The 24,794-nt window shown below is 41.2% G+C and overlaps 1 protein-coding gene across 1 annotated transcript in view; it reads left to right on the top strand.

The window, feature by feature from the left end:
- Nucleotides 1–24,794, top strand: part of CTTNBP2 (cortactin binding protein 2) — a 145,707-nt gene that overhangs the window by 51,820 nt on the left and 69,093 nt on the right. The window contains 1 exon segment of the mRNA XM_045578665.1: nucleotides 19,027–19,251. Within this exon segment, the coding sequence (XP_045434621.1) occupies nucleotides 19,027–19,251 (225 nt within the window).

The following is a 24,794-nucleotide window of genomic DNA, read 5'->3' as shown; positions in this document are numbered from 1 at the left end:
CGTTCCCCTACAAGGTCCCGTCTCAGTCCACCTTGTCTTCAGCAGGCCCAGAATTTCTGCTCTGTATTAAAGTCCAGTCCAGTCCAGCATCTGGCCAGCTCAGCTGGTGTTCCCAGCCGCAGTCCATTGCGTGTGGCGTCCACAGGCTGGGTGCCATGCACTGCTGCGGCCACATGGCTGTGGAGAGAGAACAGGCGAGCACACTGGCAAGTGTGGGTCATGGAGCAAGAGAGAGCAAACTCGAGCAAGAGCACAAGAGACAGACGGCTCGGGGGGTTTCATCCTTCCCAGATTTCATGCACTTCTGATGGGGGCCACCCGCTGGCCAGTCTGTTGTTCCCAGGCTGGACTGACAGGCAGGTGTTTTCACTACATCACTCTGGCTTCACCTCTCCCCCCCCCCCCCCTTTGTTCCATCCTTTCTCCCCAGGGCTCGGAGGGAATGGACCTGTGGTTCCCTGGGGAGAGGGAACTGTAGGTTTCTGGTGAAGCTGCCCAGGTGACCATGCTTTCATGTCTGGCCTCCCCTTTGCTCTCTTCCTATTATTAGTACCAATAACTCGCTAATTATGACCATTATATAATATTTAGCAGCACTACACCCCTATGAGAATGCCAGCATCCAAACACTGACAATACTAAATACTGGTGAGGATGTAGAGCAACAGGAGATCTCACTCATTACTGATAGAATACAAAATGGTACAGCCACTTTGGGAGGCAGTGTGGAGGTTTCTTACAGAACTAAACATACTCTCACCATCAAATCCCACCCTCATGCTCCTGGATATTTACTCAGAGGATACTTATGTCCACACAAAAAACCTGTATGCAGATGTTTCTAGAAGCTTTTTTCATAATTGCCAAACTTTGGAATATTAAGCAGACAATGGAATATTAAGCAGTGCTAAAAGGAAATGAGGTGTGAAGTCATGACAAGACATGAGGAACCGTAAGTGCATATTGCTAAGTAAGAGAGGCCAAACTGCAAAGGCTGCCTACTGCGTAGTTCCAACTGATGTAGGCAAAACAGGCACAGTCCAAAGACCCATTGTATGGCAGGAGTGGGGGGGGGGGGTGAACAGGTGGTGCGCAGAGTATTTTCGGGGCAGCAGACCTACTCTGTCTGATGCTCTAAAAATGGATTTATGTCATCACATTTGTCCAAATCCATAGAATGTGCAAGACCAAGAGTGAACCCTAAGGTAAACGTGGGCCGTGGATGGTTATGATGTGCCAGTGTAGGTCTATCGGTGGTAACAAATGTACCACTCTGTAGGGGGGTTGATAACGGGGGAAGCTGTGCAGGTGTAGGAGCAGGCGGTGCATGGGAAATCTCTGTGCCTTCCTCTCATTTCATTATGGCTCCAAAACTGTTCTAAGAAAAGATTCTAAGAAAATTAGCAGCAGGTCTTTGCTTGCTAATCCAAGAACATTACTTGTATTTAAAACGGGAAGAAGCAGGAGAACAGAGGGACATCAGTCTTGGTGATACCTCCTGTGACCTATCTTTCAGCCCACACTTAGCCTGGGTAGGTTATAAGTGGTGTATAAGTTACCTCATCCTCTCTTACCGAGAGCAACAGAACTGAACACTTGTCGTTGTGTCAGGCAACATGCTATGTATGCACTGTCCATTAATTATTTCTTTTAGCCTCACAGCAATCCTGTGAGTTAGGTATTGCTATCTCTATTTTACACACGAGAAAACAAGGCTCAGAGTGGTTAGCAACTTGGCAGAGGACAGAGAGATTAGGAAATTTTGGAGCCAAAAATCCAAATCCAGGCAGTTGGCAACTAGGGTCTTCATTCTGGAATGGATTCTGTGGTGTCACATCTCCAGATTCTCCAATCCCTTTCCAGATGCTCAGCCAGACCCTCTGACTTTAAGCAAGACGAGCCATGTGCATCCGTGTTCTTACTTCTAACATGGACAGGATGCACTGTGCCCTCCTTGGGCTCAGAGAGAGGATTGCTCCTGCAAACACTTTCCAGGGCCACCTTAGCAGCCCCTGTGGGAAGCTTGATGGTCAGAGCATCCATCACACATGGCAGCTGGCCTACTTGGGTTTCAGAACTGCACCAAAGGACATGAGCATCATAAGCTGTTTTCCTTTTATTGATGCTAGCAATGATCTGAGGAGAGTAGGACAATGAGAACTCTATTGCATAACTCGGAGTCACCTCTAAATAAACAAGTAAAACCGCATCTTTTGGCTTGTCTAGCTTTGGAAGGACTAGGTTTACATAAGTAAATACAGTCTAGCACCTTCCCTTTCCTGTGTTCAAAACAACACAGATCAAATTATAAGAGCTCATCACTTCTTTTTTTTAATTTTTATTTTTTATTATTTTTTTAAATTTCTTTATTGATTAAGGTATCACATATTTGTCCTCAACTCCCCATTCCAATCCGCCCTCACTCATGCCCCCACCCCCTATTGTCCTTGACCACTGGTTAGGCTCATATGTGTGCACATAAGTCCTTTGGTTGATCTCTCCCTTTTATCCCCACCCTCCCTTTGAGGTCCAGCAGTCTGACCCATGAATCCTTATCTCTGGGTCTGTTCTTGTTCATCGGTCTATGTTGCTCACCATTTCCCCTAGATGAATGAGATCATGCCCTACTAGAAATATACTTATAAGAATAAAAAATGAGACAAGCAATAATCGTTATGCCAAAAGGCATGTGAATCAGTCTCTAGTGAGCTTCTTTCTGGGCCACCAGTTCTTTTGAGACCCAATTTTAATGTCAAACAGTACATTGATTGCCCTAGATAAGATTTCTCCAAATGTTAAGATGGATAAATTTATGGTTTTAAAAAGTAATGTTTGTTCATTTTTAATGTTAATTTTATTACAGTTGTTTAATAAATTGACATAGGTAAATACTATTTCCCCCAAACCATGTACTTACCTTGAAGTCTAACAATTTAACGTTGAACTTTTAAATTGCTTTTCCTGAAGAAGAAAGGAGACATCAGTTTGTTTAGATGTGTGTTTTATATAGTTTCCTAAATAGAGTGAATTACAAAAAAAATCTTAAGCAGTGAGATAAAAAGTCAATTAATTTAAGTTCCTAGTTAGGTCAGAATCAGATTGTCTTCTCTGATTTTTGAAGGTATTGTATTGTGGGTTCTAAGATCATATCACATACCCGTAGCCACGTATCTGTATAAAAACACATTCTATATTTGACTGGTTGAGCCACCAGAAAATGTAATCCCTACTTACCTATCTATACTTTTTTGATAGTTTATTTTATTTTATTTTATTTTATTTATTTTATTTTATACAGAGAGGAAGGGAGAGAGACAGAGAGTCATCGATCAGCTGCCTCTTGCACACCCCCTACTGGAGATATACCTGCAACCAAGGTACATGCCCTTGACCGGAATCGAACCCGGGTCCTTTCAGTCCCCAAGCCAACGCTCTATCCATTGAGCCAAACCGGTTACAGCACTTTTTTGATAGTTTAAATGATTGAAAATAAGCTATATAAGGTTATGACTAGTCAACTTTTTCTTCCAGCTGGAAATTCTTAATCAGAACAGTCTATTTCAAAGCAGCAAAGCTTCTCATTAGCATTCAATTCTAACACTATTTATGTACATTTAACTTAATTTATAAAGAATTCATTGAAATTTTTATTGTGTACTGGGCTCAGTACTCATAATAAACATGAGTATGGCCTGTTATCTTTTTTGTAGTTTGCAGTGTAGATTTTTGGAAGAGAGTTAGAGAGACTTCCAAGCAAATACTAAGTTGTGGTGGAATAGCCAGTGTCCAGCCAAAGCCGTATGCAAAGTACAGCGGTGGCACCAAGAGAAGGGGATCAGCGTTGGGGTCAGAAAAGGCTGCACAGAGAAAACAAACGAGAAAGTGGGTCTCATAGGAAGAATAGAACGCACAGCTGCTCACAGAGGTGTACAGCGGTGTGGTGGACTCGAGGCCTTGTAAGCAATTCTGTAGTATGAGCATGTTTTAAAATGTACCTGGGGTTCTTTTAGTCAGATGTGGTAAGACACACAAACATGAGAATGACTGTTATGAAGGAAGATGTTTTTGTATTCGGATCCCTAGAAACAGCAAGTACAGCATTGCCACACAGGGCCATCGGGAGAAGCGCCAGGGCCGGTCAGGAGGAAGAGGGAGGGAGGCAAAGCATAGGCGAAGCCTTTATTGTGGTTTCTCAGTGAAGGGATGGGTAACTCAAGGTAAGCAGGCTTAGCTTGGCTAGGTTGAATAATTTCAGAAGGCTCCAAGTTAGAGGGACTGGCCCTGGTGGTTAGGGCAGGGATAGTGGCTTGAAGTGTGAGAGTTTTGTAAAGGGGGGCTTGGGCTCTAGATTGGTTGGTTTGTCTATGAAGACACATCCCACGTTCCCCAGAAAGTCATTTGCCATCTAATCATCAGCGAGCCCTGGAGGGTGTTTTTGTTATTGAGCCACAAAAGCACACTAGGAGACCAGCATCAAGGGCTCCATAGGTATCTTCTAAGGACAAGAAATTCACCAGCACCCTGACATACTAAGCATCTACCCTAGGATGCATCAGCCCATCAGCCCATGTCTGAGTGAAAGGACCAGAGATACGCCAGAACACACTATGCTGGTATCTCTATTTTGTTTCTCTCACTCTTCAAGCGTGAGAACTACCGTGTTTCCCCGGAAATAAGAACATCCTCCGAAAATAAGACCTAGCGCATGGAAAGATAAGACATCCCCTGAAAATAAAACCTAGCGCCTCTTTGGGAGCAAAAATTAATATAAGACACTGTCTTATTTTCGGGGAAACAGGGTAGGGAGTAAGAATTGGAAATGAGAGTGAAAAATTAGAAACCCAAACACAAAGCCACTGGGCGGAATGTGGTTCTCATAGCTGGAGGAAGTAGTTTTGGTCAGAGTTCTGTTTGTAGCAGCTTAAATATAAAAGGAAGTCGGGAGGGAAGAGAAAGCATAGATAGAATTAATTAATCTTAGAGACAAAGAAACAGTTTCCTGTGAGAAAGATAAGGGAAGAAATAGAATTTTGAGAGTGCTGGGGGGGGGGGGGGCGGGGAAAGATTACCAGCAGGAGGAGGAAAGCAAGGTTGCATGTCATGAAGAGGACAAGGATGGGTTAGGAGCATAAAGAAGTTTGGAATGTCCACTGTGTAATAGGGACATGTAGGAGGATCGGACTCCTCCTAGCCAATAGGATTCACTAGATCTGTAGAAGTCTTAGTTCCATGAGCCCAGATGAGTCTATAGACTTCAAAAGTGTATTGGCTTTAAAATATACTGTTCTGTGCTTTAACACTGCTCAGTCTCCTAAGAAAGCACAGATGGAAGATTCTAAATAGACCCAAGCTTACCGTATCATATACAATAAAAACCTAATATGCTAAGTGTCCGGTCAACTGGTTGGCCATTCAACCAGTCAAAGCATAACATGCTCATGATATGCTGAGCTGCTCACTGTGATGTGCACTGATCATCAGGGGGCATAGGTCACCTTGCTGCTGGGGTCTAGCCAATTGGGACTGAGTGAGATGGGCCAGACATGCCCTAGAGCCTCCCAGCTGGCCAACCTCCTGCATCCCTCCCGGACCCCAATTGTGTGCTGATTGGGTTCGTCAACCTGGCCTGCACCCTCTTGCAATCCGAGCTGAGGGACACCCCCCCCCCCCCAAGTGCATGCATTTTATGCACCAAGTCTCTAGTTGAGAAATAATGGTTTGAAAAAATGGTTTGAGCTCTACACTGGATGGAGATGGAAAGTGTTTCGGTGGGAGACACACTGGGGGAAAGGAAGGCACAGAGGGTAGCTGTGATGGAGTCTGAGGACATGTGGATGTTGAGGAGAGTTCTAGTGAGGGCTGTGGGGCCAGAGAATTTAAGAAATCGTGAGCTCTGATAATTTCGCTTATCCATGTGATTCAAAGCCTCTCGAATAACCAAACTCTTAGACAAGCAGTTTTGTTTTCTTTTTCTCCGAGTGTTTGAATTTAAGATGAAAATACAATAACCAGTAAATATTTTATCCACAGTTAGAATTATACCTTACCTTACCTAAACATTCATTACTTAAAAACAAAACAAAACAAAAAAACAGAAAAAACTTACATATGGAAACATCATTAGCCTTTTTTCTTTGACCATTTGATAATCTAAGCTATTAATCCCCAAAGGGTAGTTCCACTATAAATTTCAGTTATGAGCTTGTGAAACAAAAACAATCATTACTTTTCCAATTAATTCAGACTGAAAGCTGTTTATTACCTATGAGGAGCAGGCAGCCTCCAGGGACATAGATCCAGGGACGAGGGTATTCATTCTACTGATGAGTTCTTTGTAATGAAGGAACAACAGGCCAGTGATGTTGCAAAACCATAGCTGTTTAGTGGCTTTCATTTCTTCCTGGGACTCTTCTCCCTCCAAGTATTGTTTCAGCTTTGGGGACAAGGTTTCTCCCAGGGGCTGTAAGTATGGATTTCCACTTTTTCACTCTCATTTCCAACTCTTACTTCCTGGATCTTCACACTTGAAGAGTGAAAGGAATAAAATAGGGATGCCATGCATAGTGTGTTCCTATATATCTGTGGTCCTGTCACTCTGACATGGGCTGATGGGCTTATGCATCTTAGGGTATGTCAGGGTGCTGGTGAATTTCTTGACCTTAGAAGATACCCATGGGGCCCTTGATGCCGGTCTCCTAGTGTGATTTTGTGGCTGAATGGCATCATAGCAAAAACACTGTAACACAGATAACGTTCAGGAGCATTTGATTGCCTGTTGTACACTTCATGTGAGTTGTGTGTGTTAAAAAAAAAAAAAAAAAAAAAGCCTTTTGTTTGTTAGGGTCATTTTAACACTGGGAAATAATAATAAAATAAAGACTGTTACTAACACTGAATTAGCTTCAGAAGGAAATACTTTGGCAGTTATAGTTTTAATTTTTTGAGGTAACTCTAGACTGATTTCCACCGTGGCTACACCAATCTGCATTTCCAACAACAGCACATGAGAGGATTCACTTTTCTCCGCATTCTCACTAACACTAGTTTGTTGATATATTAATGATAGTCATTCTGGCAGGTGTGAGGTGATACCTCGTCGTGGTTTTAATTTGCATTTCTCTGATGATTCGTGAAGTTAAGCATCTTCATATGTCCATTGACCATCTGTATGTCCTCTTTGGAAAAGCATCTATTCTACTCTGTTGCCCATTTTTAAGTTGCAATGTTTGTGGGGTATTTTTTGTGTGTGTTGAGTTTTATAAGTTCTTTATAAATTTTGGATATTAACCCCTTATCAGATATGTCATTGGTGAAGTTGTTCTCCCATTCAGTAAGTTGTCTTTTCATTGTTTTAATGGTTTCTTTGGCTGTGCAAAAACTCATGGCCCAGCAATTTTACTTATAAAAACTTATCCGAAGAAACCAGAAACACTAATTCAAAAGAACATGTGCACCCCTATGTTCATTGCAGCGTTATTTACAATAGCCAAGATTTGCAAGCAGCCCAAGGGCCCATAGTAGATGAGTGGACAAAAAAGCTGTGATACATTTACAAAATGGAATACTACTCAGCCATAAAAAGGAAGAAAATTTTACTCTTAGTAACAGCTTGAATGGACCTGGAGAACATTGTGCTAAGTGAAATCAGCCAGTCAGAGAAAGACAAGTATCATGTGATTTCACTCATATGTGGAATTTAATGAACAAACTGAACCACCAAACAAAATAGAGACAGACTCATAGATAGAGCAGGCAGACTCCTGGGTGGTGGTGATGAGGTGGAGAGGGGTAGTGTTAGGGGAATGGAGGGATTAACCAAAAAAGAAAAAAAGAGAGATAACTCATGAACAACAATGTGGTAATTGCAGGGGGATGGAGGTGGGTAGAGGTGAAGGAGGGCATAGAAGGAATTTATGGTGATGGAAAAATAATAAATTTAAAATTTTTTTAAAGAAAGAATTATTTTGGAAATGGGCTATTACGATATTTTCCTTCAATAAATTGATTTTTTGGGTCATTTGGGGGGATTTTTCTGTTGATACTTTTATTTCTATGTAATGGAGTGGGAATAGTTTCTATGGATGCCAGGCTTAATGCCAAGAAAGTACATGTTATTCTTTACTTCTCAAACACAGCTGCAAGTATCCATGTGCCTGGTACCAGTATTTAAAAATAGACTATACAGGCAAAACAGTCTGTGCATTGACTTCCAAGCACAGGATTGGTTTAGAGGGATCTTCTGAGTATTTGGCTGTACTGCAGCAGCTTGGACAACGCTCATGATGTCTCGTACGCACCCTGACACATCCTCTTTTAGGAATTCTGACGCGTATTAGGTCAGTGGGTATGAGTGCGGGGCTGTGACCTAGGCTGTGGATGTGAGTTCTATTTGAAGCATTTGCTTTAGCACAGAGGCAGCAAAATTGCACTTGAGTCCTTTCCTAGCCCCAGGGGACAGTCACTCACAGGAATGGGTGGCAGGCATGTATGTCTGCATATCCCATTCCTAGTCCTGTGGCTCCTGGGACAGATGTATGTCCTCTGAGACATTTCCGAGCATCCTCTGATCTTGTGCACAAAGCGAAGGATGAAAAGGACTTGAAAGTCTGGATGAAGTTTGGATGAAAAGGACTTGTGACTGGTAGCATTATCTGCCCTGGCCAAGGGACCGTGACCACAGGCTTCAGTTCTGTGTAACTCTTCTCTGGGTCTGACCAGCGTGTGAGAGCTTACCTGGTTTGGGCAAAGGCTGATGACCTTAGGCCCATCCTAACTGAGTTAGTTCTTCTACTGCCCTTGTGTTCTCCAGGAAGATTAACAGGAGACTGAAGATGTGAGAGGACAGAAGCAGATGCCTCCAGGAGCTGCGCAGGCAGAGCGGGGGCGGAGATGGCAGGGCGCTGATCTCCTTCCTGCGGCCAATTCCAGGGAGCGCTCAGGGGCTGCCCACACAGGAGAGCCGTGTCCTTTGGCCTGAGGCCACGGAGTTTTAGCGGGAAAGTGGGTGGCATTGCTTGGACCAGTAGAAGTTGGGATTCTTACAAGGTTAGATTTAAAAGTATAGTTCAGGCTTACTCTTCAGAAATGGATCACAGCCAGCCATACATCATGGTGGAGACTCAGGAAATGATTACCATTCATCTGGGCCTGAACTCCTTTGGAGAATGCGCCCCTTTTCACCGTTTCGTAATGCATGACACATGTTTACAGGTTCTGTGATGTGTCCTCTATTACAGGCTGGTTAAGCACTCCCTTCCCATTCTGCTCACAAATGCCCAGCAGAATAGAGAAGACAAGGCAGCTGGTTGATGAGAAATGGCCCATGTGTGGACCTCTCCTGAATAAATGATGAAATGTAAAAAGGAAGTCTAGCAGAAACACAAGTAGTTGAGCATTTTTACTGACGTGAACCAACACAAACAGGCCTTGATAAATGACCAGTTTTATATTAATAATACCAGCTAACCTGTGCACCACAGCGGATGGCTTACAAAGCATTTTCACAGCTGCCCTGGCATCAAATACAATAAAGGAAGACAAATTTGCATGATCTGAAATAGCTTCTTACCCTGTTCCTGCTAACTACACTTGTTGAGATCTGTATGTTCCTTGAAAAAGATCATCTCTCACCTTTTGCCTTACAGGTCCCTGTGCCTCTGACTTAAGAATAGCTTAGGAGCTTCCAACCTCCCCATCCTCCCCTTCCCCTCCCCCATTTCACACATCTGCAACCTGTCCCAGGGGCACGCATCTTTATGGCAAGCATAGGATGAAGTTACCCTCCAGGGACTGTGTCTCTTCCCAGGGATGCCCTGTGTTCTGGGTAGGAATCTCTTAGCGACTGCAGCCATTTTCTGGTGAGCTGCGGGGCTAGCACAGGTAGAGGCATTCAAGAACTGGGGAGCATTGAATGGCGGTAAAAATTGCTGGCAGGGTTTGAATCGGGACTGCTCTCAAACCATTGGCATTCCTTTCCTCTTGATTGCTGGTGATAGCAAGTAAATCATTTCAGCTGGTGGAAGGTGAGAGCGGTGAGACCTCTCTATGTTTTCCAGATGCTCAGCAGTTCTTGTGTCCGAGGTTGGAGGGGGTGGGAGGGTTTGGGGGAGGGCACAGCCACAAGAGCCAAACTGTCTCCATAATCCTCTCTGTGTCCTGGGAACTTACAATTTTAATTAAAGAGAACTTAACGTTTCCTGCTGCTATTAAAGGGAGCATATTTAAAATTTTTTCATTACAACCTCTGCCCCCACAAATAATCTGTTATATTATCCCCACTGGACAAGAGGCTGCCTTTACTTCTTTGTTTCTTTTTCATTAGCGTGTGGGGATACTTATGTTAAAACTGTTCACACATTTCTTCTCCAGTCACAAATAAGTAGATATTTCTGAATGATCATATTAGCTAACTACATTATTCCTGAAATATTGAAACATTTCAAGGAAGCTACCTGGCATTTTTTATTTTTTTTTTGAGGTGTATTTGGTTGGCTGTTTGGACAATCATTTACATATTCATTTTTAGGAAAGATGTTTCATGCTGTTTTTTCTTTCTTGTTATGATTTAAAAGTCCTAGGTGATTAAAGCCAAATAAGAAGGTAGTTCTGTGCAGTCATGATGATGTGAATAACATGCAGGTCGGGGAGAACTGTCTGGGGATTGTTAGAACAGGATTCGGCCCAGCGCCTGTGGAGGGTGCCTGCAGAATGCCTCTGAGTGTGCTTGGCACAGGCCTCCCAGAGTGGTCACCACTTCTCTGTACAATGTGCGACCACTCAACAAAAGCCTCTTATCTCAACATTTACTTTACAAATCGATGAGCAAGTAAAATTCTACTCTTTTTAACCATTAGAAACAAGTTTTTTTTGTCACATGATCTAAGTCATCTTTTTACCAGGAGCTGTTATTTTGCTGCTTCACTAGAATGTCACAAAATCTGATATGTTTTTGATGGGGTTACTTATTTTGTTGGAAAAGTCTACCAATTTACTCAGTATCTAGAAGCTTTAGAAAACTTAGCAAGAAGCCTATGACTTAGAACTTCAGCAAATGAAGTACATTTATGTTAGAGCAACCAATAGAATAAATCCTGAAAATTCACCCCAAAAGCTCCACATTACACCCATTATTAATGGCAAAGGTTCTGAAGTTAATGGTATAACAGTATCTTCTCTCTCTACATGTGGTGCTTTAGAACACGCCATTTGATTTACATTAGAGCTGACTTTATGTATTAAAGGGTGGTGTTGAAATAGGATTCTGCATTATTTTGTTCTATGTCTTTGCTTTTTTACTCTAATTAAAAAAAAAATTATATTTTCTTTACCCATGGAGTGTCATATTCACACGTGTTTCTGTAACTGTGGGATGATAAAGAGTTCATTTCCACCGATAGGCATGTTGAATCTTCTCTTGTGTAGCGATTCATGCGTGCACCCACAGTGCTTGGCCTCCTGCATCCACAGAGAGGGCTCTAGAATAATGGACCTTAGAAGCACAGCCTTCTCCCTTAAGGGATATGATGCAGTAGGAGAGACAGAAGAGCACACACCTGAAAATCATCTCCCAGCACACTATAGGCTTGACAGACTTCTGGAAGCTCTAAATAATATGGAGATTTTGGCACTGACATCTGATCCCCAACTTCCCATTTCTGCGAGATACTCTAAAGGATATAAAAATAGTGAAGACAAGCTAGAAAGAGAGCCATCATTGTGGAAATGATAGCTATCATGGTTGTCCAGGCACAGCCCAGTGCCTTACATGCATTATTTCTTTAATCTCTCAGAACAACAGGAACAAGAAAACCTTGGATTAGGTAGTTGTTATCCTCATGGAACCAGTGAAGACCCAGGAGAATACAGTACTCAGCCTAAATTTACATAATTTGGAAGTGGCAGAGTCTATATTCAAATCCTTTGCAGGGACTGTGGCTCTAACTTCCTCGAAAGGAACACAGCCATGTAAACTGGCATCAGTCTGCCCGCTGAATCCCTTTGTTAGAGAAGCATGTTAATGGCAACCAGCTGAAAAGTTAAATATATTTGAGGAGACTCTCTACCTGCCCTGCTTATGGGTAAACACCAGATGTGGATTGGTTCAAAGATGGAATAAACAGAAAGAAAAATAATAATAAATAAAAAAAGGCATCTGAAACATTTTGCACCCTAGAAAAAGGAAAATGACATAACACTTAAGATGCAAGGAAACAGCCTACATCTGACAAAATTATGAGAAACAAGTACATTTTAGAAAGTAATTTTTAGATAGCATCTGCTTTGTGTTTTAAAATTGAAGGAAACAGACTTTGAAGTGACTGAGTGGTGGGTAAGCCATATCGTGATGAAGAGAGAGGACTGTGCAAAGCTGAGGAAAGAAAGCAGAGAAGGGGACAAGATCTTAGGGGCAGAGTGCTGGAGTGCCTCCTAGGTCCACCACGTCTAGCTGTACAACCTGGGTCAAACCCTTGCCCTCCCAATGCTTCAGTTTCCTTCTCTATACGTTAGATTACCTACCTAATAGGGTTATTGTAAGAATTTAAAGGACTAGGAGAATCAAAGCATATATTAAAGTAACAGTGAAAAATCAACACCATTAAACAATTGAATCCATAACAAAATTAAGATCTCCCAGAACCCAAAGGAAAGGAATAAAGTTGCCGGGTTCTTGATCCAGCATTTAGAAGGGTTCAGGAATCTGGAGAAGCTTCTGTGTGTAAATTAAATAAGAGCCCAGAGATGAAATATAACTTTGGAAGGCATTATGGGGAACCAGAGAAGCTTAGCCAAAGAAACCAAGTTCTCCTTGTCTCAGGACCCCTTGCTTTTTATTCACCCAAATTGCCCTAAGGCAGAGTAGATCTACATTTCAATGGCCAGTAGTACACAAATCCATTGTCAGATTGGTGAAATTACCTCTGGCTGTTCAGGTGTTTGGCCAGGAGGAGGCAATAACATGTAGGCTGAAATGCCCTTACTGTCTAGCAGCAAGCAGTTTATGCATCCTTTTCAGGTTCGGGGAAATGCCCTCAGCCATCTCCAGATGATTCAGCCCTGCTGACATGCTGGAGTTGGCTTCTGGCATAAAGTGATAGAGTAGAAAATAAGATCCTAATAATAAAAGGCTAATATGCAAATGGACTTGAGGCTGAGTGGTGCCTGGCTGGGGTGGGGGACCTCAGGCCGTGCCCCCTGCCCTGGCACTGGGCTAGGTCCCATGCGATTTCAAAGTGCATGCGGGTGGGCGGCGACTTGACTCTGGGTCCCGTGGTGTGCCTCAGATTCTGACAGGAGCTCCCTGTCATATATTTTACTAATTTTCTTTCATCTCTGACACTTCTCCCATCCAAGTACTAACCAGGCCCGACCCTGCTTAGCTTCCGAGATCAGACGAGATCGGGCGCGTTCAGGGTGGTATGGCCGTAGACATCATCTCTGACACTTCTATTATAGAGAAAGGGCAAATAGTAATATTAAAATATTTCCTCTGCTTAATTCCATTTTAATGTGTATGAATTTCATGCACTAGGCCACTAGTGTGTGTGTGTGTGTGTATGTGTGTATACACGAGAAAATGGAGATCCACTAGGAGAGAAATTGATGTTTTTGAAAGAGACTAGAACAGATGGAATGATGGATGCTGCAAACAAAATGTAGCAGAACCTTTAGATTAATACCAGCCAGCACTAGGAATAACCTTAAATGTTATGTATTAATTTTAAGGGTAGAAAATGAATTGATTTAATCAGGCGGGAAAGCACAAGGCTTACTTGAAGGCCAGAAAAGTCTGCCTGGCCTCAGACTTCCTTGCTCCTGTGCACTATGTGAAATGCCAGACACAGGTGACTGAACAATACACATTTCTATGGAAGGAGACCACCTCATAATGTTTTCACCCAATGTGGCGTTCATATAAGAAAGAAAAATCATCCTCAGATTGACAAAGGTATAAAATATTTCCATCCAAAAGCGACTTGAAAATAAATGATCTAAAGACTTACCCACTTAGAAATTAGCATAAAAATAAATAATGGTATAAAAATGCAAAGAGGAGCAAGAAATTGGTTATTCATTCTTATTCTTGGCTGGGGCATCTAAGTGGTTAGGGCATCTAACTCTTGATAGATTTAGCAATTGAGTGTTGGTCAGAGCTGAGTGTGATCGCTGATGAGCAGGCAGGACTGGGAACCACTGCTCTACTAACTTTAATAAAATATGAACTGTACACAGATGATTGGGAAAGTGAGGATGTTGCCAAGGATACATAAAAAGGATCCTTTTATTCTTAAATTTATGCTAACAGGTTTGAAAATATCAAACCTTTATAAGATATAAAAGCAAATTCTAATTAAAAATTATTATCTCCCAATATGGCAATATCTTCTTTCTCCCAATGTGTATCTAATTTATACATAATTGCAGTCATAGTTATTGTAATTGCTTACTTTTAGAAGTTAATAAAATGAATTGAAATTTTATCTTAAAGAATGAGCTGGCAACTTAGCAAAGAAAATTTTGGAACTGATAACGTGAAGGAGGTTTGTCCTACCGGTTGGTAGCATTTAATAACACAAAGTATTTGTACTAGTGAATTATGAATAGAAACATAAATGAAACAGATAGAAAACAGACCCCATATTATAGATATAAAAAGGAGAACTCATCACAAAGATGTAATTGCTTTGTGAATAGTAACAAAACCTAAAAATGTATGAAATAGAATTGAAGGGAGAAATAGACAATTTCATAAGCACAAATTTAATACCTCCATCAGTTGTTCATAAACAACTAGTAGTTGATAGTAAAAACAAAATATAAATAACATTATCAATCACCTTAAATAATTGACTTTTGTCACTGTATAATGTATTCAGTGACCTCAACAGAATTAAATGAGAAATCAATAACAATAAGCTATTTAGGAAAACTCTAAATATCTGGAAATTTTTGAAAATCATTTCTCTGTAATTCATGTGTCAAACACAAAATCACAAGGAACTCGGAAAATAATTTGAACTGAATGGCAGCAAATACAGAGCCATTACTTCTACTCTTAAAAGAGCCAATTATGTGTATCTTGCACTTTGTAGTAAAAGTTAAATATCAATCTATATTTGCAAAGAAAATCATTGACAGTTTGTGTTGATGATCCTGAACACAATTCAACATTTCCAGCAGAAAAAAAAAAATGTGCCCACATTTGACAATGCCACATTGCGACTATCAGCTAAAGTTAAAACCAAACCCAACAAAACATAACACAACTGTTTCACATTGGTTAAAAAAAAGTATTAAATATTTTCTGACTATAAATTTATTTAAACTGGAAATAGGTCCGTGATTTAACCTACTTACCAAAAGTTTGCTCAGATTTAAGAAGAGCCTGTGTGATTAAGAAGTGGATTGAATGTGTTAATACAATAGGTTGGATGTGTGAGTAGACATCAAGTAATTATAATTGGTTGTTAAAATATAAGTTTCAGCAGGGGACCCATAATGATACTAAAGTGAGGACAAAGTTACAAAATTTCCAGAAGAAAATTTGAAATCCAGTTTTGCCCACATCCTATATAATAAAAGTGTAGTATGCAAACTGTCCCCTCTACTGGGAGTAGGGAGGTCCTTGCTGGCGCAGGCAGTGAGGGGGAGGGGGGGCCTGACCAGCTGCTGCCAGCCACTAGGGACCCTACCAGTGCAGTATTTTGTGCACTGGGCCTCAGTTGAGGAATAAAAGAATCTAGTTGTTGGAGATTAAAGAGAAAGGCTCTTCTGAAAGAGCTTTTCTTTGGAGAGAACTGTGCCGAGTCCTGCTCCATCCAGTTGCTTCTCCCTTCATTTCAAGTTGAGAGAAAAGGGCTTCAAGGACACACATTAATGACTTGAGTTTTTCCTGAAGGCCTTGGGAGGCTGAATAGGAGTGGAGATGAAAAGCAGGAATCCTGTGGAAATGGTCATCTTGAGCTGCCAGATTTTGTTTAGATGAAGATTCATGAGTGCTTCCTATAGACCAGGCGTCTTCAAACTACGGCCATCACCATCTTGAAATTCTTCATTTTTTAAACAAACAGCTTTGTGTTTTAATTTTTTACCGGATCCCACATGCGGCCCGCAGAGGAGTCTGATCCGGCCCGCCAGGTTTTTTGGGCAGTGAGCGCAGCCGAGGTGTTACAGTAGGAATTAGTAGTTCATATAGTCCGGTCCCTCCAGCTCTCTGAGGGACCGTGATCTGGCCCCCACTTTAAAAAGTTTGAGGACCCCTGCTAGACTCTGTTGGGCCATGGACGTCAAAGAGTGTAAATGAGATTGATTCAGGTCCTATTTGATAGAGAGACATCGAGTCACTAGAATTGGTTATTAGAGAACATGAAGACCTCAGCCCACTAATACTGTTTTCTAGATGTTACACATAAGGAGCGTGTGCAAGGCTAACTTCATGGGTGTGCAACATATGTCATGGCAAAGGGTTACATGTTTGGGTGGTTGAATGGTGTGCCATCACCATCTTGAAATTCTTCATTTTTTAAACAAACAGCTTTGTGTTTTAATTTTTTACCGGATCCCACAGGTTATGTTTCCTGTCCTACATGTATGACCTACGTTAGGAAACTTTGGATGAAGGGATCTCAGCCTTGGGAGAAGGCGTGGTCCTCTGACGTTACCGAGCGCTCTGTGGAAAAGAGCGGTCTTTAACCGTGCACCACCCTCCCTGGTAAGGCTAGTGACCCAGTCAGGTGGAGTATTCCTGCTCCTCTCACCTCCATCTTCACCGTCCACCTCCAGTCTCAACCCAGAGAGAGCTAAGAGCAAGAAGATTTGGATCAAAAGAGAGCAGTTTTCATAAACTCTCCCTTCCCGAGTGGTGCACATTCAACCTGCTGCAGAGCCCAGCCTGAGGAAGGGAAGCTGGTATAGCACTAAGCTGGGTATCCTAATACCCAAAAGGAGACTGTTTTGTGTCTTAAAGTGACTATAAGACTTGTATTTGAGCCGAAACCGGTTTGGCTCAGTGGATAGAACATCGGCCTGCAGACTGAAAGGTCCCAGGTTTGATTCCGGTCAAGGGCATGTACCTTGGTTGCGGGCATGTCCCCCAGTAGGGGGTGTGCAAGAGGCAGCTGATCGATGTTTCTCTCTCAGCGATGTTTCTAACTCTATCCCTCTCTCTTCCTCTCTGAAAAATCAATAAAATATGTGTGTGTTTTTTTAAAACTTGTATTTGATAAAAAGTAGTTAGGAAAACCATGGGGCTTTCTCAGGATTTCATCCAGAGCTGAGGGCTGAGTTACTTGCATTAATACAAATTAAGAAACAAGTGGAAAGACAAAATAAAATTGCGTTTGAAATGGCATCTCTGAAGTGATACTTATTTGGTGTATTGATTACATAAGAATCTAGAAATATCAAATGTTTTTTGATTCATAAACCATGTTAACTTCTAAGTTTCAAATGATGCTCTGAAAGCTAGCTTAGATTTGATGATGAAATTGGACTTCTTGTAAGTAACATCTCCTGACTGATGAGATTTGGTAATAGGAAAAAACAAGGTCATTTGCACCTGTGTTTGCCTAGTTGTTGGCTCTCTGACCGGGGTCTGAAAATGGAAAAGTTTAGTTCAAAGTGGTTGCTTCCAACGTGAGGAAATGTAGGTAATGTATCTTCAGAAAACACGCTTAACATTTTGGACATTAAGCTTGCTTTATAATAAAGTAATTTCATTTTCCGCCAGCAGTGACATAGAATGATGTTTTTCTAGCGGCTCTTCTAAATGACCTGCGTTGGGAAAATGCGGCTAGCTCTCAATATATTTCTACTGCTGTTTCCAATTTTATGTAAAGACTGTTGTAGGCTAATTATCTAGAATTGCATTTAGTGCCATGTGGATGTGCAATTAACTTTGACGCTGATAGACTGACAGAGTAAAATGAGGTTGCATTCTTTCCTGGGATTCTATGAACTATATTTTAATGCCCTTCCATGATGAGATATTTACATCTTTTTTTTTTATGTACTTTTTAGAATTGATTTGAGAGAAAGAGAGGAAGGGAAAGAGAAAAAGAGAAGGAAAAAGAGACAGATAGAAACAGAGAGAAATAATGATTTGTTTTCCCAGTTATTTATGAATTCATTGGTTACTTCTTAAACGTGCCCTGGCCAGAGAGCAAGCCTGTAACCGTGGCATGTCGGGATGCTCAATGAACTGAGGTACCTGGTCAGAGCAAGATATTTACATCTTCTTAAATTTTCTAGAGTCTTCTTATTTTTATTTTTAAAAATATGTTTTCATTGATTTTTTTTTTTTTAGAGAGAAAGGAAGGAAGAGGGATAGAGAGAGAAACATCGATTGGTTGCCTTCTGCAGGCTTCCTACTGCAGATCAAACCTGAAATGTGGGCATGTGCCCTGACCAGGAATTGTCCTGGTGACCTCGTTTCATAGGTCAGTGCTCAACCACTGAGCCACACCAGCCTGGCTCTGGAGGTTTTTTGTAGTTGTTCAGGGTTTACAAAATGTGAATAGATTTTTTATTTTAAAAATTTCATGACATAATTTCTTCTTTGTCAAATATCCTTATCAATTCTTTCTGGCTATACAAAACTTGTAAGAGATTTATATTTTTGACTTGGTAAGTACTATGTGAAGTATAATTTATATGAACGTAGAGATCATTTTAATTTTGAACTTTTGCTAAAGCTTATTTTAACTGTTGATCTTTCTGATTTTATTTTAAATTAGGGAAGGCTGCCCCTAAAATTCAGTTCCTTGAAGAAGTGAATGTCATGGGAAATATATATTTGTATCGTTTGTCATTTAAAAGCCAATGTAAAGGTATTATAGATACAGTGGCATGCCAGGCTGTCAGGGGTTGGGGACACATTCCCCTCCCATCTTGCTCCCCGCCTGCCATCACACTTCAGCCACTACTCAGAACCGTTGTGAATACCATTTGGAAAAGCAATCGCAAAACCTTCTTACCCATCTCTTACCTTTCCATTCCTTTCTTCAGCGCATTCCTCTGCTTTTGTTTTAGGCTCGCCGGAAAGAGGTGTTTGTCCAGGAACGCTATGGAAGGTTTAACTTAAATGACCCGTTCCTGGCGCTGCAGAGGGACTACGAGGCAGGCGCTGGCGACAAAGAGAAGAAGCCGGTCTGTACCAACCCCCTGTCCATCCTGGAGGCGGTCATGGGCCACTGCAGGAAAATGCAGGAAAGGATGTCCGCGCAGCTGGCTGCTGCCGAGAGCAGACAAAAGAAGGTATTGATCCCACAACACAGTGTAGAGGGCAGAAACGACCTCTCAGGTTATCCTTTGTTCTTAAATATTGTATTTTCAAGAGGAGCTGGAATAAGTACTTAGAAATGCAAAATTCTGACGAGTTTTTTTGAAATGTCACTCAAAACAAACAAACAAACAAACAAACACAAAACACTAAACCAGAAAGGATGTCTGATAAAATAGTAACTCTTGTCACTCAAAATAAACAAACACAAAACACTAAACCAGAAAGGATGTCTGATAAAATAGTAACTCTTCTTCTTTGAGTTTCTCTTTTCTATGGCTACAAGACATGCTTAACTGCTAGGGAGATGATCCAGTAATGCAACCAGGGATCTGATCATATGTGGCATCCCCAACTTACTGTATCCAGCTTCTGTCCCAGATATTTCTTTAAAATTAAAAATCGCTTAAATTATTTCTTTGGAAAGTGAAACCAGCATGAGGAGAAGTAGAAGGAAAGTCTGCGTACAATCTCCCTGCGCGTCATGGTGCAGTCCTGGTCAGTCTCAGGCTCGCCGCCGGGGTCTGATAGCTGTGTGTGCTGCAGACCGCCAGGCTCCCGCTCACTCACGTGTTTCATTTAAACCAGCTTCCCCCCCCCCCCCCCGGCCTCCCCCACCAGCACACACGTACTTATTGTGCATGAGTGGATGCTTCAGAGTCCTGAGTGCTAGAAGCTTACCATCATCAGCCATGCAGAAATAGAAGTTTAAATTTTGTCCTTCCAGTACACAGACAAGCTCCGAATTCCCTTTAGAAAAGAGAGTGAGGGAATTGTAGAAGCTAATGATGCCTAGTATAATAATTAGAAGTAAGAGCAATGTATTTCTTTCAACCATCATTAAAGCATAAATTAAAATGTTTCTATTTGTCCTTTTCAGAGAACTTGTTATCGCTTCCAGGTAACACCTGCTTGATAATCACCCTGAATGTGCCATATTGTAAATATCTATGACACTGTCATTGATGTGTATGTCTTTTCTCTGTAGTTATATCTTTGCATTAACATATGCATGCCAGTGTTCTGGAGTGGGCATTGAGTAAAAGCAAACACTTTCATCAGAATGTCAAGTGGTAAGAAAATAAAGCCCTGGGTAAATTAGTGAAGAAGAAAGAATTGAAGGCTTTCCATGCACGTGAGGTGGAATCAAACAGTTTTACTTAAGACATTCCAAACCCTCCACAAAGCCCAGCAGACAACCACTGAGGCCTCCGAAAATGGTCAAAAATTCCCACACACCACACAAGCAAGAGTTAATGTATTTTAGCTGATGTCACTGAAGCTCATTTGTATTTCTTGAATAATACACATTTTCGTTATGTTCTTAACATGTCAAATGAGCTATTTCATAATAAAGTTTTTCTGGGTTTTCTGCTGTTATCAGAAGTTGAGAAAATATTTTGTTTTCATTGTAGTTTTTCACTTAATATACAAAATACATGCTCTCCTAAATTTTACTTCAGTTTTGCATTTTGTCATTTCTCTTGTAGAAAATGAGGAAGAAACTTATTTGGAGATCAATCAATGATTTTATTATCTAGCTTATTTTTTTAAATCAGCTTACATCCTGTTTGTTTCTGAATGGCTGGATCATTTCCAACCTGGCTGGTAGTGAAAGGAAATTGTTTCTGTCCTGCGAGTCCTGACAGACTAATATGAAATGAGCCAGCGATCGGTCGCTCCCATATAACGGGGATACAGTAGTTCTTTATGGCTGATTCATTGGCTGTGTAGTCTCACTGAAGGGTTGCTTTGACAGGCAGCACTATCTTCTGTCCTTAGAGGATATTCTGTCCTGGTAGATTGTACATGTAAAAAGAGTTACAGTTTCTACTCGTATCCTGAATCTTGCAAAGAAAATATCATATCAAGTGATGAGGTCAGAAAACAAGTCATCTTTTTAGCAACAAAACTACCTGCCACCTTTAGTTTTGAAAGTTTTTTTTAATTTTAATTTTTATATATTGAATTGAAAGAGTGATAGTGCGGGAGGAGTTTCTGTCTTTTCCGCGTCCATCTCCATCACAGAAAAGGAAACAACCAGGTTCCTGAGTGGAGGAGCTGGGGATTAAGAAATTAAAGAAAGAAAGAGACCAAGAGGCAGAAATAGATTCATCAAGCTGGGAGCTAGGTGGGCGCCATTTCCTCTGATGGAGAAGCAGAAAGCACCTGAGCCATGCAGCAGGTTTATTTTATAGGGTCAAAGGAGCTTATTTGCATTCTTAATAGGCCTTAGCATTAATGGATTTACATATCTAGACCCACCCCTGCTGACACCTGGACAAAGGTAAGTCAGAACTGACCATACCCCCCACCTTCTTGGGGAGGGTGTAACGCGGACACTGCCAGTGCCTCAGACTCAGCTGACAATTTAAAGAATGTCCATATGCCTTCCCAGGAGGCCCTCTACAAGGAAGAGAGAGAGAGACAGAGAGACAGAGAGAAATTGATTTGTTGCTCTACTTATTTATGCATTCATTGGTTGATTCTTGTATGTGCCCTGACCAGAATCAAATGCACCACCTTAGCGTATTGGATGATGCTCTTAACTGAGCCACCTAGCCAGGGCCTGAAAGTATTTTAACCAGACATTTTCAGTACCCTTGCAGCTTTAGAAATCTAAAATCAGTAAGACAAATCCATTCCTTTCAATCCGTCCAGTTCCTTAAGTTACTGTCAGAGAGAAAACCAGGGGAAGCAAAGGCCCTATTATCTACAACTCAAGTGTTTATGACCAGACGCCAGACACAGCTCGTGGGGGATTCTAACACATTTGGCCTGACGGCCGCTCTGCTTGGCCTCTCCTGAGGAGAGGAGGTGGCTGCTTGCTCACTCAAGCATTGGTTCCTGCAGAGACTCCTAATAGGAGGGTTAGCTAGTCATTTGCGTGCCAGGAAAATTTGGGCAGGGATAAATTTGGGTGACAGACTGAGCGCTTAAAGCCGTTTTGAATAAGCTAATGAGTAATCTGCATGGGGGACTTTGCCTCCAGTAATCTACTCTGCGTTGAGAGTCTGTAACCTAGGTAGGTTAGAATGATATTTGGGGTTTTTTAGTACTTATCTTGTACATCATCTGTTAAAAGAGTTTCTATCCTAATTTGTTTTCAGTCATTTTGCTCACACTTAGAAAGTATAATTTCTAACCCTAACATAGGAGGGACTTTATAACTTAAGCAGAGCCTTTGAAAGTAAGAAGCCAAGATAATAACTCGGGAATTCTGAAGGGAGTGATATTTTTTCCACCAGTGAAAAAATCTAAAAGTAGCTCTATTGGGTATAGCTGCTTCTCGGTGGCAGCTCAGCAAAATGAAGTCCGTTGCATGGCAGTAGATGTATCAGGAAGGGTTTTAGTTGTGAGCAAATGGAGCCAATATTGATTGAGTTAAGCAGAAAAAGTGTTCATTGGTTGTTTTACATTATGGTAAAGCCTGGTTGGGGACCAGCTCTCACCAGCCAGCATTACCCGGTCTGAAGCGAGTGATGTTTTTGCTCAACGGGAGCTGGATACTGCTGACTCCAGACAGCACCACTGCCATCACTGCTCTGGGTATGGAGGGATGCCTCCCTGGCCTGCCTCTTCGCATCCCTCATTTCCCACTGGAAGCCTAAGAACAGGTCAAACTCAAGCTCCACACCCTCTCCTCAGCTGCAAGGAAGACTAGGAAAGCTCCCAGACATGGGACGTATTTCACTGCTGTGGGGAGAACAAGGTGGAGAATTCTCCTTGCCGGAGCAGTTTCAGGTGCTCGACAACCTAAGAAATGACAGTTGAGCCAGAAAAGAATAATCAGGTTGTTTTCATTTCTTTCACATGCTTTGTCTTCCTATTATAGGCAATTGTACTGTACTGCCACTAGTGTTCAGTGCTCTCTACTTCATTACATAATGGTTTGTAGCATATAATTTAATTTTAAATTGCTCCCTAGACTTTCATTCAAGGACAGCATGGTAGAGATCCATCTAAAATAACACTTTTAGAAAGAGTATTTAGGACATTTTGTAAATGAGTGGTGGTTTTTAGCTCATTCCTGAGTCTTTTTTTTTTTTTTTTTTTTGTATGAGTCATTGTTACATTTCAACATGTATTTGACTTCACAGACACATTGCAGTGAGTGTTAAGAGGGAGCTGGAGACGTGTCTTGTGTTCCCTCTCAAGTAGGATATTTTCTTTTGCTCTATTTTCAAACTTACTGTCCTTTATAATTCTACTCTCTCAAGTCTGCTATGTAAGCCCATTCAATGAACTTTTTTTTCTTTGTATTTTTATTTTATTTTTATTGTTTAAAGTTTTTACTTATTTCAGAGAGGAAGGGAGAGTGAGAGAGATACAGAAATATCAATGATGAGAGAGAATCATTGATAGGCTGCCTCCTACATGCCCCACACTGGGGACCAAACCCTAAACTTTGGGCTTGTGCCCTGACCGGGAATCCAACCGTGACCTCCTGATTCATAGATGGATGCTCAACCACTGAGGCATGCCAGCTAAGCAACATTTTTTATTTTATTTATTATGCTTTCTTAGTTCTAGATTCTCATTTGATTTTTTAAAAAATTTTTTTAGTTTCTAGTTCTATGCCACGATTCCCCTTCTGTTCTATCATTGTGACCATATTTTCTTTGCCAATGGCTGCTTTAGGGTTCTTGTCTGCTAATGCCAATACGGATCATCTTGGACACAGTTTATATTTGAGTACATTTTTTTGACAATGGATCACTTTAAAAAAAAATTCTTTGCCTGTCTTGTAATTTTTTATTGTATAAGTAGACATTATGGTACAGAGACCCTAGATTCTGTTATGTTCTAAAGAATGTATTTTATTTTTTCAGTAAGCCATTCGTCTGGTTAGATTCATACTCTATACTCTGTCCTTGCAGTTGGCAATGGCTAAAACATTTGCTGAGTTCTCTCACCCATTCAGCACCCACCTGTCATTCAGTGTGGAGTCTCCCTGATGAATGTGTAATATAAGGATCAGAGGTGCTGGTGGGCTCATTGTGGCATCCCAGGTTCATCCTCTGCCTTCTCAGCACAATATAAGGGGTGCTCTGTGCTTGAGCTCCTGCTGCCAGTACTGCCAGGACAGAGAATTGCCCTCGCTTGAAAAGCTACATCAGGGCAAATCTCTTATAATGCTGTTGACCCCTTTCTAATAGGAAGATATACTCCTCTCATTTCTACTACATTTGTTACTCTCCAGAGCCTTCAGATTGTTAGGTTTTATATTTTATATTTTTTTCAAAGACTCATAATTATTATCTGCAGGAGAGATAGTCTAATAAAAGTTATTTCACCATTATTAGTAGTGGAACCTTCTCTTGATGTACCTTGTAATTGTTGAATTACAACTGCTGTCTAACTTTAAAAAACACACACATCGATATGTTAAATATGGTCAATTCTCTAGATCCAAGTTTATCCATATACACAAACATGCACACACTCATACACACACACACACACACACCACCATCCATGCTTTCCCTCCTGCCACCACTGCCCCATGCTTTCCCTT

The sequence above is a fragment of the Pipistrellus kuhlii genome, unplaced genomic scaffold (genome assembly GCF_014108245.1).
Source record: "Pipistrellus kuhlii isolate mPipKuh1 unplaced genomic scaffold, mPipKuh1.p scaffold_m20_p_10, whole genome shotgun sequence".
NCBI lineage: Eukaryota > Metazoa > Chordata > Mammalia > Chiroptera > Vespertilionidae > Pipistrellus > Pipistrellus kuhlii.
Note: the sequence above shows the minus strand (reverse complement) of the source record. Positions and strands in the feature narration are given on the sequence as shown.